The sequence below is a fragment of the Oreochromis aureus genome, linkage group 16, assembly GCF_013358895.1.
Source record: "Oreochromis aureus strain Israel breed Guangdong linkage group 16, ZZ_aureus, whole genome shotgun sequence".
Taxonomy (NCBI): domain Eukaryota; kingdom Metazoa; phylum Chordata; class Actinopteri; order Cichliformes; family Cichlidae; genus Oreochromis; species Oreochromis aureus.
In genome coordinates, this window is record NC_052957.1 from 18,357,043 (window position 1) to 18,371,239 (window position 14,197).

At 39.0% G+C, this 14,197-nt stretch overlaps 2 protein-coding genes across 2 annotated transcripts in view; one reads left to right on the forward strand and one right to left on the reverse strand.

Moving 5' to 3' along the window:
* Nucleotides 1–11,225, forward strand: gpr143 (G protein-coupled receptor 143). The gene is made up of 9 exons (XM_031738597.2): nucleotides 1–661; nucleotides 3,047–3,156; nucleotides 3,326–3,420; nucleotides 3,815–3,907; nucleotides 4,223–4,332; nucleotides 4,427–4,535; nucleotides 6,785–6,902; nucleotides 6,989–7,244; nucleotides 9,872–11,225. Exons 1-9 carry the CDS (start codon nucleotides 406–408, stop codon nucleotides 9,973–9,975), a joined length of 1,251 nt encoding a protein of 416 aa, XP_031594457.1. The 5' UTR covers nucleotides 1–405; the 3' UTR covers nucleotides 9,976–11,225.
* Nucleotides 10,590–14,197, reverse strand: part of tbl1x (transducin beta like 1 X-linked) — a 20,264-nt gene continuing 16,656 nt past the window's right edge. Inside the window, exons 11-15 of the mRNA XM_031738586.2 lie at nucleotides 14,055–14,129; nucleotides 13,833–13,960; nucleotides 13,082–13,247; nucleotides 12,887–12,988; nucleotides 10,590–12,725 (exon numbers count right to left, since the gene is read on the reverse strand). Of these exons, the coding sequence (XP_031594446.1) occupies nucleotides 12,699–12,725; nucleotides 12,887–12,988; nucleotides 13,082–13,247; nucleotides 13,833–13,960; nucleotides 14,055–14,129 (498 nt within the window). The 3' untranslated portion in view covers nucleotides 10,590–12,698. The remainder of the gene's footprint in view (nucleotides 12,726–12,886; nucleotides 12,989–13,081; nucleotides 13,248–13,832; nucleotides 13,961–14,054; nucleotides 14,130–14,197) is intronic.

Sequence of the window (14,197 nt, forward strand, 5' to 3'; positions counted from 1 at the left end):
TGGACAGAAATGCGGACTGATTGGTTGATTTACATATATTTTTATACACTAATGTAAAGATAATATAATAAGATCATAATGTTGTGATGTTTTGTGCATTTGCGGGCTTTTCTGTAAAACATTTAAACTGATACATAAATACACAGAGTACTGTGATGAAGCCACCCCTTTTAAGACCTTTTCAAACAACGGCGCTTTGTCGGATTCTTGCTTTGTGTGACACAGTTAAGCTACAGCTGCAGGGATTAAATGGAAGCACATGATGATTCAGCCCCGTGATTTCTTAGTTGGGTCATGGACTCAGTCATTTCCTCTCATTTTCTTTTCTTTGTCTTCTTTCTTCTGGCACGATAGTTCATTTTCTTCCTTTCTCTTTCTCCCCGCTGCTCTTTCCTTCAGTCCATCATGGCATCCCCTCGGATGGAGACTTTCTGCTGCCCGAACCGAGACGCAGCGACAGAGTTTGTGGTCACTTTTCAGCCCGTCTTATTCGGCGCTTTAAGTCTGGGAAGCGCGGCTTTAAGCCTCTTATTCGCTATTTTACAAATTCTACCAAAACGCAAAGGATACAGAAGACTCGGGCAGTATCCTCTGCCAAGGCCTGCGTCCTCCTCGCGGATATTGTTCATCATCAGTATATGTGACATACTGGGATGCACAGGTAGAGAAGAAACTGCTGGCATTGACCTACTTTTTCTCTTCATAGTTGAGGCAAAGAGCGAGTTAGTTTTCGCAGCGTGGTTTTGCTTGCTGGATCTAATTACGCACGCACATATTTTCCTTTTAACCCCTTTGTTGCACTGCATTGCATAGGTGCAACTATGAGAAATGTGTCTGTTAAAGGAAAAGTGTGAGATTTAATCTGCAACAGTCGATGCTACATATATTTTTACAAGATAAAATTTGTGCCCAAGGTCATGAATTTAATTAAAATCAAAAGAACGAATCGGGATCCTCTCATGTGAGTGATGAAATAACTCAGAACAACTGCTGCACTTTTTAGTTGGCCTAGATTGATTGGAATGCGGCGGATTTCTCAAAGTATCCAGTCACACAGGGATGATACGATAATCCTTCCAAATAAAAAATTAAAAAATTCAATGTAAATAAAAACAGTATTCAGTATGATTATTTAGATTATTTCATATGTATTTTTGTTGAAATCCTTATCTGTGAGAAAGCAGTTATTGTATTTTGAAAATTGTTTGGATTTTGAATTTGATGCCAGCACATTGTTTAGATGAGTGACAGGAAAGTATTGTAGCCAGCTTCCTTCACAGACTCTTTCACCAAATATTATTTTCTGATGTTTGAGAAAATGTAGGGTTTGGTTAGACATTGTCTTGCTGAAATAAGTAAGGCCTTATAAAGTCTTTCCAATGCCTTTATGTGAATCTTTCATCACTAAATGGGCCTTCACAGAAGAGTTAGTAAAGCAGGATTGCATGGTATGCAACAGTGAGTTTTCCACTTCACCTATGCCCATCTTAAATGAGCGTGACCCAGAGTTGGCACCAGTGTTTCTGGATCTTGTATTTTTTTTTCCTTTGCATTGTAGAGTTTCAGCTCACATTTGAATGCAGCAATAAACTGTGCTGTTGGCAAGTTAGTGTTAATGTCCAAGTCACTATTTAGTTCTTTGAAAGCTTGTTTTTGACATTCATAAATTGAAATTTTGTGCTATGATCTCAAATTGTTGACTTAGTAACTCAAAATGTAGACTTATGGTTGGCTCGTGTTTTATGGCCAAAATAAGCTTCCACAGTTTCTTGGGATTTCAACTATTCAGTTGAATCTTTGATGCTATTACATACTTTAAAGAATGCAACCATATTCTTTGAATTTTTATATTGAGAAGTGTTATTCTTGTATGCAGTCTATCAAAGAGTGGCGAACCCCTCCTGAGATGCTCTCTGAGTACTTATGATGTTGCTAATTAATAGAATGAGCAGATATCAACAAAGTAAATGTGGGCCAAACAGTGTTTGTCTGGGACAAAGTGGGACTCATTAACAATGCTGGAAAGTGGTCAAGTATATTATATTTTAACATTTCCAGCTCACTGGTATTTGAGCTGCTGTTGAGTCTGGTAACAGTCTTTGGGTTTCAGAATGAGTGCATTCATAGACTGGCATACCTTTCTGAGGCATATCTGACATTTTAAGCAACACGTGCGCACGCACACACACACTTTGATTTTCTGGTGACGTGTAACTTTCACTGATGGCATCCCATTAGATGGGCTAACCTTCATTTGCCTTCCCTTTACAAGCATGGGGTAAAAGCCAGACTTTAGAAATGTGCATGTACTGTGAACCAGTCACAATGTGGGACATTGTCTCAAGATGTAGAACAAGTGGACAAGGAATCACCGTACAAATTGACCTATTAGTTGTTCAAACTGTTGTTTTTCTGGTCTTTTGTTGCCCCGGTCTGAACAGGCATTAAATCCAGAATGGACATGTCATTAAAGCTTTAACGTTTAATCTTTTCATTTAAACAAAGATTTTAAATGTTTTAAATTGTATACTTTAATTTCTTTAACTTAAATTTTACACAGCATCCCAACCCTTTTTTTTTTCCTAAATGGGTTGATTTCTGTGTACTTGGTGCCCATGGAGATTCATGCACCGCTGCAGGGTAGCAGCTTGAAACCCACTGATGACACAGATTAAAATGAAATACAGAACAGTAATAAAGATTCTGGGAGTGCTTCCATTGTTCCATTCGGCGGTGAAGCTAGGAAGTTTCATGTAGGAAATGGAAACACCCTTATAAAACACACCTGGTGGGCGTTAATATTTCCACACTGTAAAATAACTCTTGAAAGGACGCTGCCACTTAATCTAATTAGTCAAAACACTTAATAATAGAAGCTGAAAATAATAAATCTGAGGTGTTTTAAAAGTAATGAAACCCAGACCAAGTTTACATTTCCTGGTAATGTTTTCTTCTTCTTGTTTTTGAGTTAATTATATTTGCTTGCAAAGCGAGATTTCCTCTCAGCAGTTACAATTAAAGATCATGCACTGTTTCCTTCTTGCAGGTGTCATTGTAAGATCATCTGTGTGGCTAGGTCTGCCAAACATCGTCGACCACATCTCAGTAGTCAACAACACCGATGTCTGGCCAGAAGTCTTCTGCATAGGCAGCGCAGTATGTATTTTTTTGCAGTAGTGACAGATGATATACACATATATAACTTGATAACACAGATGTTGCAAGCAGAGATGTGTAGTTAATAAGATAAAAGGATAGCAATAACTTTTCTGTAAGTATTATGATCTGTAAAGTAAGTGTAAGGCATTCAATTTATGTGTTGCAGATGTGGATCCAGTTGTTTTTTAGCGCTTCTTTCTGGTGGACCTTTTGTTACGCGGTTGACGTCTTCCTGGTGGTGAAAACATCTGCAGGAATCAGGTTCCCCCCACCTCGCCTTCCATTCACAATTCATTATCACCTTAGCTTCTCCTCTGATAGGATGCGAGATGAAGCATTTTTACCGAGCAGAGTGTGAAACATTTTTCTCTCACAATGCTCAACTGCCACCTGTATTTTTATACTTTGGTTTTCACAAGATAAAACTGGTTTGAATCAACTCTTTTATTCTAAACTAAAGGTGCAGGTTTCCATGCTGTTGTTGCTATAAAAGTCTGAGTTTTACAAGCCTCTCGTACTCCTCTCCCCATTCAGTCCTATTCAATTGCATTTTGTACAACAGATAAATGGGGAAAAAATATCCTCAAGATAAAGAACGACAACATGTGGTGTGAGCTTGGTCTCATGACTTCGTTTTTTCCTTCTCCCCCATCAGCACCATTATACTCTACCACATGATTACATGGGGCCTGGCTGTGCTGCTGTGTGTTGAAGGAGTGGCCATGCTGTACTATCCATCTATTTCTGAGTAAGATACCACTGACTGCTGTCCTGCTGATCGGCACATTTAAGCATCCGTTGGTGGAAAAATAGAAAATTAACATTTTTGTGTTCACATATTAACAACCACAATAAAATAACAGCAGAGAACTTAATGGTTCTAACCATTTCTTAAAAACGTCATTATTTCCATATTAAAAGTCTTCTGTTGTATGGCTATTATTAAGTATTGTCAGCCCACAGCATTTTCTTATAGAGAAATAAATACAATAATTCCGTTAACCATCACAAAGCTGATTTTTGATGCTGAATGAACTATTTCTCATGTTTTTTTCTTTCCCAGCTGTGAGCAGGGCCTCCAGCACGCAATTCCTCACTATGTCACCACATACGCACCGATGCTGCTCGTTCTCATAGCCAACCCTGTTTTTTTTAATCGGACCGTATCTACTGGTGAGTTCCTCGCTCTCGAATTTCTCTGACAAATGCAACTTCTTACGCATGTAAATGAGGGGAAATAAGATGCTTTCTCATCTCTCTCGCCTAGTGACATCTTTGCTGAAAGGACGACAAGGAATCTATACGGAAAATGAGAGACGGCTGGCGAATGAGATAAAAATACGCTTCTTTAAAATGATGCTGGTGTTCTTTATTTGGTAAGTTAAGAAATAGTTTTGGGAAGGAAAAAAGTGCTCCTTGCTATGTAGTAAATATGAAACTAGTGCTACGAGCCGGCAGCCTGTTAACATAGACAGGAAATGCATTGTTAAGATGCAACAAAATGAATCTATCCACAGCCGTGACACCCACAAATTAACATGTTAAATTACCTTTGTTTGAACCGCACCGTATAATACAGAAAAATCTCACTGGATTTCTGAGCTGAGTGAACACTTTCCTAAAGAGTTTCTGGTCTCGTTTGCTTTTTTCATGTCTCTTTTAACACAAAATAGCATCATTTTATAAAATCATGGTACTGTTTGGATTAAAAATGGACAATTATAGAGTGCAGCTGCCAAGTGGTTTAGAAGTTGTTACCATATCAGTGTGACATGTCCTCAATTTCTCATTCAGCTCCATCCCTTAAACCTAACCCAGTATCATGGTGACTATGTAAAAAACAAAATGGCATAGAGTCCACTGAACTTTAAGAACAACCTAAGTGTTTCCATAGGAATTAAGAGGGTAAGCAGTAGCCAGGCGCTGTTAATTCAATTCAATTCAATGTTATTATACAGCATCAAATCACTAACAACAGCTGTTTCAAAGTAAAGACCCTACAATAATTGGGAGAAAGCCCCAACTTTCAAACAACACCCTGTGAATAAGCACTTGGTGACAGTGGGAAGGAAAAATTTTTAATAGGAAGAAAGTTGAGCAGAATCAAGCTCAGGGAGGGGCAGCCATCTAATCCAAGCAGTCAGGTGTGAGGGGAACGGAATCAAATGTTAATCAAATAACAGGCGGAAGTTTTGGTAGCTTGCTGGGCTGAAGCATCCAGGTGTGTGTAGACACCATGCCACAATTTCCCAGGAAATTCAAAATACAGACCATGCAATGCTCAGATTAATTGCAAACAACCCATTAGCTAGATATCAGACTCTACAGGCCTCATTTAGCATGTCAAATGTTAAAGTTCACCACAGTACGATCAGTAAAAGACTAAACTTGTATGGCTTATTTTGAAGGCTTGCCAGAAGAGATCCTCTTTGCTCTAAAAAGAGCGTGGCAGCACAGCCTAGGTTTAAGTTGGATCTGAACAAACCACAAGACATCTGGAACAATGTGGAAAGATGAGACCAAAGTGGAGATGTTGGATGTTTGGACATAAGTCACAGGACCTTAAGTCAAAGGACATTTCAGCATAAATACCTCATGCCAGCTTTGAAGCACGGTGATGGATGGGTGATGATTTGGGTGGTTTTGCAGCCACAGGAGCTGGGCACCTTGCAGTCATTGAGTTGCTCATGAACTCCTCTGAATATCAAAATATTAAAATGTCTGTGAAATGAGTGAAATGTGAGGCCATCTGTCATACAACTAAAGTTTGTCTGAACAAATCTAAAACAGGATAGTTGAAAAAGAAAGGAGTGTCGGGATGTCCCGATCAAAGTCCAGACCTCAGTGCTGAAATGCTGTGGCAACACATTAAGAGAGCTGTGCATAAGCAAAAGCCTACAAACCTCAATGAACTGAAGCAATGATGTCAAGACAATGGGGTTGAAATTCCTCCACACTGATGTGAGAGACTGCAAAGGTCATACAGAAAACAATTACTTCAAGTTATTGTTGCTAAAGGTGCTTCTACAAGCTATTGAATCATGGGGTGCACTTATTTTTCCACAGGACTGCATAAAGTAATGAGAAACCTTTTTCCCATGACTGTATGCCCGTCTTTTATATACTGCCTAAGGTTTAACTGGTTTAAAAACCAGAATGTAAAAAACATGTTGTAGTTTTATGGATGGGTGATCCAGACTAATTCTTTCCATTGACAGCAAATTATCAGTCTTGGCTAATTTTTTGGCAACTTCACACTGTAAGCAAAGCCAGGTTATATTTCGGAGGCTAGGTCAAGAAGTTATGTGGTATATAACTCCCCTGTAATCTCGTATTCTTTTAATAACTTAGGTCTGCATTAAATTTTGTGTTTATGAGGATGAACCTGAGGGCAAATTGATTTTTAAAACTTGCACAGTCACAGAAACTAAAGCCAAGCCTGCTTAAAGATTTCAATATTTCAATTTCAGTAAACAGGCCAAAACATGCAAAGCAATTATTTGTGATTTCTAACCTTTTACTACCTAACAATTAGGTCTTTTCAATGATTTGTAAATAAGAAACATGTTTAACATTTTAATGTTCTTCTAATAAGATATGGTTTTTTTCTTCTCTGATGTTTTAGCTGGGTTCCCAACATCATTAATGAGAGCCTCCTCTTCTACCTGGAGATGCAAACAGACATCAGTGACAATAGTTTGAGGAATATCAGGAACACAGCTCTCATCACATGGTTTATCATGGTGGGTTTTAACAGGAAACCAGTGTACAGAACACTACTTTTATCTGCATGTAATGCCTTGAAAACCTTTATATTCCACTCTTTCAGGGTATACTGAACCCCATGCAGGCTTTCCTTAACACCCTGGCCTTTCACGGCTGGACAGGCTTTGACGTTGACTTCAGCCTGCAGCAGAGGAGGGAGCTGGTCTGGGACTCTGTCTCTACTTCAGCAGCTAACATGACCTCCCATAACCCTGTGGTGGGAACTACTCTGCTTTACCAGAGTCACGTCCAGGAATCACAGAAGAACATGATGGGAAACGGGCAACACCACTCTGATGCCATCAGCGTCCTCTCAGAAGGTAAACGGCATGTCAATGGTGGTAGCAGCTCGCCAGTATATCAGGGCTGGTGATGCTAAAAAGATATCAGCATCATATACTGTATGGACTACCTCCCCTTAATATGAAGTACGGTTTAGTATTTTCTTTGAGATCTGAGTAGTTTTGTTTTGTCTTTTTAAAAATAAATTAGCTTTATCAAGGTGTTGCAGTGGCCTGGTCACAGGAGAGAGCCACTAAAGCAGACATAGAGCTCGCTGTGATTCATTTTAAATAGAATTTTATATTGTAGTGCAGTACTGTAGCCGACTCTTGCTGGGTGGAACATGAATCATGTTGTGACGTTATGCAACACCCTCCACAATTGTCTTAATTTCTCTTTTTTGATTTGTACTGAATGCAACAGCAATGGGAAACTGCAGAGCACAGGAAGTTAAAGATTTTCTGTGGAGAATGAACTAAAGTGATTAGAACTTTGCTGCTATCGCTCTGAATGTGTTGCTTTATTTATAGATGACTGACATGCTGTGTAATTTCATCAGCTGCAGTTTTTCAAGGTGCTACTCTGCTGCCAAGCTATCACACAGCGCATTAAGTGCAGATAATAAACAGAGAGCAGTGGAAGCCAATAAGAAAGAAAAACAGGTAGAATACATCACTCTGTCTGATACTGACTTTTAGCCAGGAAAAAATAAGCAGATTAGATTCTGCATATATACTTTCAACAGCCACTTTATTAGGTTTAACTGCTTGATGTAAATATCGAATCAACCAATCACATGACAGCAAATCAATACATTTAGCCATCCAGACATGATTAAGACGATATACTGAAGTTCAAAGTGAGCATCAGAATGGGGAAGAAAGGTGATTTAAGTAACTCTGAACATGGCATTATTGTAGGTGCCAAAGGGGCTGGTCTGAGTATTTCAGAAACTGCTGACCTTCTGGCATTTTCCCACACAACCATCTCTAGGGTTTAATGTCCAAAGGAGAGAAAATATTCAGTAAGCAGCACTTCTCTGTATGAGAATGCCTTCTTAATGCCAGCAGTCATAGAAGAGTGACCTCTTTAAGCTGATAGGGAACAGTAACTCAAAATAACTATGGCGGAAGAGCATCTGTGAACACATCAAACCTGGAAGCAGAGGGGCTACAGCAGCAGAAGAATAGACTTTGGTGCAGGAAAGTGAGGCTACAGTTTGCAGAGGCTCACCACAATAAAAGATTTATTTTTAAATTTAAAAATAATAAAGTTGCCTGCTCTGATGATTCAGAAAAGCTGGGATTTGGCATAAACAACATGAAAGCATGGATCAATCCTAACTTGTATCAAAGCTCAGGTGGTGTAATGGTGTGGGGCATATTTTCCTGTCACATTTTGCCGCCCTTATTATCAGCTAAGCGTTTAAATGCCACAGCCTGCCTGAGTATTGTTGCTGACAATGTTCATCTGATCATGACCACAGTGTACCCAGCTTCTCACGGTTGCCTCCATCCCCATGCTTCCTGTCAAGACTCTGATATTCTCAAACTGATTTCTCGAACATGACAAGGAGTTCAGTGTACTCAAATGGCCTCCACAGTCACCAGATCTTAATCCAATAGAGCACCTTTGGGATGTGGTGGAACAGGAGATTTGCATTATGGATGTGGAGCTAACAAATCTGCAGCAACTGTGCGACGCTATCATGGCAATATAAAGCAGAATCTGAGCAATGTTTCCAGCACCTTGTTTATTCCTTGCATGAAGAATTAAGGCAGCTCTGAAGGCAACCCCGTACAAGGAAGGCGTACATAATAAAGTGTTCGATACAGTATGCCGATTACATCGAAAAGAGAAAATGACGAGTTCATTCTTTGACTTTCCAGCAATGTATTTCACAAACAAGTTCGCAACTGTGACGCATTGCTTCACATCTGCTCTGTGATTCATTCTCTGCTACATGCACTTAAAAAGGATGTGAAAATTGCAAAACGAATTGAAGCTGCTCTGCTGGACAAGCTGTGATAACACAATTTTCAATTTATGCTAAGCATCCATTAATCTGCATCAGCTTATTAAAATGAAAAAAAAAAAAATTGTATCAAATACAGCAACACCAATTAGTCTATAATTTGACATCAGTGCATAATATAGCAGCAATTCTAACTTGTAATTTGAAGAGATTATAACGCTAAAACAGCTTTTGAGAGACTATAAAGTTCAGCTTATTTTTCATTGTGAATATTCAAACTTTATATGCCGAGTCTTTTTGAATATCGTGGAAACACCTGCCATTTATATCTATATGTACTGTAGCTCAACACTTATGTGCATTTGCAGCATATGCATGTTATTTTTATCCCTGAGTGATAATTGTGCACCGTACACCTCATGGACAAAATCCTTTCAATGCTTTGTACCACCATTGTCCCTGACATGTTAAGTATATAAAAATAAAGTTAATCTTTGAAAGAATGTTTTTTTCCCCCCATTCTTGTTTATAGACCATGTTTTTTAATGCATTTAAAAACTACAAATCACCATTTCCACATTAAAAGCTGCATGGAAAGATATATGTTAACACAAATACGCAGTATTGATAAGCTGAGGTGGTGTAATGTGCAGAAGCACCAAGTAATCTACCCCTATTTTGTCTTGCTAGGTTCAGAGTCTAGTACAGTTGAAATCCACATTTCCAGCGAGCTACAAGACTATGAGGATATAGACGCTGACGGAGAATCCTTGGAGAACTCTGTGAGGCACTAACTGGGGTCGTCCACAAACCACCTTCCTCCACTTTGCTGCACCGCATTGTTTTTGTAGTCACGTTTTTTTTTTTGTACTTGGTCTCCCATTAAGCCTTTGTTTTCCTGCTGAGATTTAAACTGGTCATGAGTTTCATTATTTGGTATGACAGACTAAGCCTCATTCCTGGGTCCAATCCTTTTTTTTTTCTTTTTAAAAATAGTGCTACGTTTCAGACCCATCAGCACAACAGTCCCAAAGCTACGGTCTCTCGTCGCAGCCGACAGAACACACACGGCTCTCCGGCTGACCTTTAAAAGTACTTTAAGTGCTTGAAGAAGCATTTCTTCAAATTCTTTAAATTGGATACATTGATTCTGTGACAAGAATCCTTTTCATTAAGCTGTAAAAGCCCAACAAAATGAAGTAAGCTAAATAATTAATCTTAAAACAAAGTTATTGTATTTCCAGTTGTCAGTGTTGTATTTTTGCACACATGTATTCCATGCTATATTAAATATCTAAATATCTTTTACACTTTTGACTCAAAAACCTTTCATTTTTTCCAAATCTACAATATGTTAATAAGCTTAAGAAAAAGGGGGAAAACACACAATTCAAGACAAAGGCATGAGTTCTGTTATCAAAATAGAGTAATTTATTTGAGACACTGAATGACTTCAATGTTTTTTTTTTTTCTTGGAAACAGGTGACAGACCCTGGATCAGGGTGAAAAAGATAGTAGCCGTCACAGCGCTTATTCCATATTGGGCTCCTTAGCATGCCAAGAATGGCCACTGACCTACAGCCCAATGCTCAGTCTGACACAGACAATAATGGCTCTTAGCAAATTTTTAAAAAAAAAAGTAGTCAAAAAAATATTAAACACCCATTAGTATCCAATTGTGACATTTAAAAAAAACAAACAAAAAAAACAAATAGTTGGACTTTGACTTTCAGCAAAATGTGAATTTTTTCTGAGCCCACCAATACAAAAGTGCACTTCATGTTGCTCCTGCTGAAGCTGACAAAAAGTGAGACCAAAACAAATAAAATCAAACAATAAAATGACATTTTTTTTAAAAAATTAAAAGCTAAAAAGGCAAATCAAAGTGGTAGCAGGTTTGCTTGAAGATACTTTTACTTTACATCCAAGCAGGCAGACATACTGCATGCTGCTCACAACACAGGCATTTCAAGCTCAGCACGCCTGATCAGCTTTAAAAAAAAAAAAAAAAAAAAAGAAGTTTTTTTTAATTATTATTTTTTTTAAACAATAGCAAGGCTTTTGCATAAAATCCACCTCCTGGTCAAATGATCGAAATTTTCAGCAGGCTGATCAGAGGAAAAGTGCCAGCGAGGAACCATGCTAATAATAAAACAAGCTGCAGAAACTTTCCTTGCTTAGGTCTGCTTGGCAGTTACAGGTTTGTGAGTCCCGTGATGACTTGTTTCACACACAAAACAGAAATAAAAGCAGCAGGCTAAGTAGGATAGTGATGACTGCTAATATCTTTAACAAGAGAACTTCCCGAGTGCAGATGATGCGGTGCACATTTCCTCCATGGCTTTCAGTGATCAACAGAGAAGACCAACGATGCTCAAGCCATTTTCCTTGATGTTTTTTCTGTGATTCGCTTAACGAAAACTAAGCTCGATCAAATGGATACGACTGGCAGATTTCAGAAAGACTGCAACATAAGAAGCTCATGAGATATGCACTTCACTTAAAGAGTGGTCTTGTCTTGATTTAACAGCAAAGATCTGATAGCTCTAGCCATTAAAAAGCCCCTACAGGATTGCAATAAAGTGTGCTGTATATAAACATATATACACAGTATATAAGTCTGTGTATGAATCTAATTTACATCTTTACATTCTTTAAATTTACATCTAGAGTGGCAGATAATTCTCTGTATAAAGCACACTTTTCACATCTTGTCCACAGAATGACGTTTTCTGACGACTGAATCGAACAGGTCATTTTTGGAAGTTAGGACAATTTCTTGGCAGGCCTTTCCTTTTGTGTTGTTGAACCTGATGTTAAAAATGAGCTAAGAACTACCTCGTAGCGGCACATTCAGTTTGATTTTCAAAAATCCATCTGTGGAAAATAGATACAAATTAAAAAAAAAGAAAAGACGGAGGAACAAAGGAAAAAAGAAAAAGGAAAGGAAAGTAAGAATTACTCTTGAAACAAACGTTTCTCCACTGGGGAGAAAATAAGCACTGTGTCAACAGACAGCAGCAGTGCTTCAGTTTTCAGTATCAGCTACTTTCATTGTGTTACTTCATTAGGACATGAAGTTCCTCGCAATTTGTTTCCTCTCACAGCCAAACACCAGTGTCTCAATAACACTTTTGTCTTTATATATCTCGACTCATCCTTGCGTTTCTACCCTCACAACCCGAAAACGGTGGACCAGTGGCCCGTGGGGATCGCAGCACTTCATCATAAGGAACCATTTTAATACATGGATGCACCCAGCGAGTTGTGTCCAGTCTAGGGGAATCTCTTAGCCAGCTTCCGCTATGTCTCAAACAGGCTTCTCATAAAATACACACATCGACTGGAAGGTGCGCTGAATTCAGTTGGAGTTAAAACCGCTGCAGTGATCTGGTTTTATTCCGGTGAGAGTTTCATTCAGTTCACCTTTACAGCCCTTCTTGAGCAATGAGTGTGTGTTTGCTGATGGCAGGAGAAGGCATTTTTCTCCACAATCCAGGATTAATCATCAAGTCGGCTATTTTCGGAGATCGAGAACACAAACCTAGAATGTGAAAAAAAATAAATAAATAAAAATTAGATGGCTTTAATATTACATTTCAAGTCTGCATTTTTACTCGCTGTTCTTCAAATATCGGTCATGAGAGCTTTCTGACATTTTTGTTTTATTTGAAATTAAAACTGTGTAAAATCAAAACAGCTTACCGAGCCGTCGGAGGCACTGGCACCAACTTTGTCTCCGGTGCTGTTCCAGCACACCTCGAAGATGCCGCCGGTACCCCTGTAGCTGTGCACCAAGGCTCCAGTCTGAAACAAAGCCACAAACAAATGATGATAAATGACAATTAATCGTCTCTACTCTGCCGTTTGGCACAGTATAAATTCCGGTCCAGCTCTTACCGTAGTGTTCCAAATGTGGACACATTTATCAAAGGAGCCGCTGGCTAGGTGTTTGCCATCAGGGCTGAAGGCCACGCTGTAGACCGGTTCCTGGTGCCTGGTCAGTGTATGAATACAAACCCCTCGTTCAACATCCCACAGTCGCACTGTAGAGTCAAAAGAAGCGCTGTGTGGAGAACAGAGGATAGGAATCAGATGGTTAAGCAGCATCAAAGCATCCTAATAATCCGTTTCTTCAATAAATGCTAGTTTTTATTTCCACTGCTTTATATTGCAGAGGAAGACACAGAAAAAAACAACCATAATTCCATTATTGAAAGCTATCAATTTGCATCATTTCAGTTTTTAAGGGCCATGTCCTAACCTATTTCACATTCCCTTCTATATCGAACTCTAAATTCACTGAAGATTAAAGTAAATGCAGAATAATTATTGTGCCAGATGTGCAAGGAGGTCATAAACGCACTGTGGACATTCACAGTATCGAAACTAGGAAATATATATATGCATGCACATCTGTGTCATGATGCAGGGATTTAAGTAACACAGTAGCGCTGAAATTTTGCCTGAGACATAGTTTCTTCTCATTAAGAAGCATCGGGGCTTGTGGCCTTCCCAAACACATCTATAAGGTTCACACACAGCTCATAGTGAACACAACAAGCCAGGACTTCATTAAAAGTTGACCCGTGTGATTGGCAGCCATGTACGGTATTAAATGCGAGTTATATATAGTCAGTCAATCTCCTACCTGGCAAGCATGATGCTGGCGTTGGGGTTATTTGTGCTGGGGCCTGTGGGGCTCCACTTGATAGTGTAGATTTCTTTACTGTGAGCCTGGAGGTCATGGACACATGACTCCTGCTTCATACTCCAAATCTGCACGTGAGGGGAATCGCAAGAGCAAAGTATGTATGAATACAAATCAATGTGTTTCTTTTCTTTAACCTCCAAGACTGGAGATTGGTCTTACCTTTAAGGTCATGTCATCCGAGCAGGAGGCAAGCAGCATACCTGATGGGTCCCACTTAATGGCATTAACTTCATTCTGCAAAACAACGCTCATTAGCATGTATGTTGAGGTAGAACTAAAGTTAGTGTGAGAGATGGGGTCAG

Excerpts from the sequence above, each read along its gene's own strand:
- gpr143 (XM_031738597.2), top strand. The coding sequence starts at position 406 with ATGGCATCCCCTCGGATGGAGACTTTCTGCTGCCCGAACCGAGACGCA. Across the intron at positions 3,421-3,814 it reads AAAACATCTGCAGGAATCAG|CACCATTATACTCTACCACA; the intron begins GTTCCCCCCACC and ends CTCCCCCATCAG. Across the intron at positions 4,536-6,784 it reads ATGCTGGTGTTCTTTATTTG|CTGGGTTCCCAACATCATTA; the intron begins GTAAGTTAAGAA and ends CTGATGTTTTAG.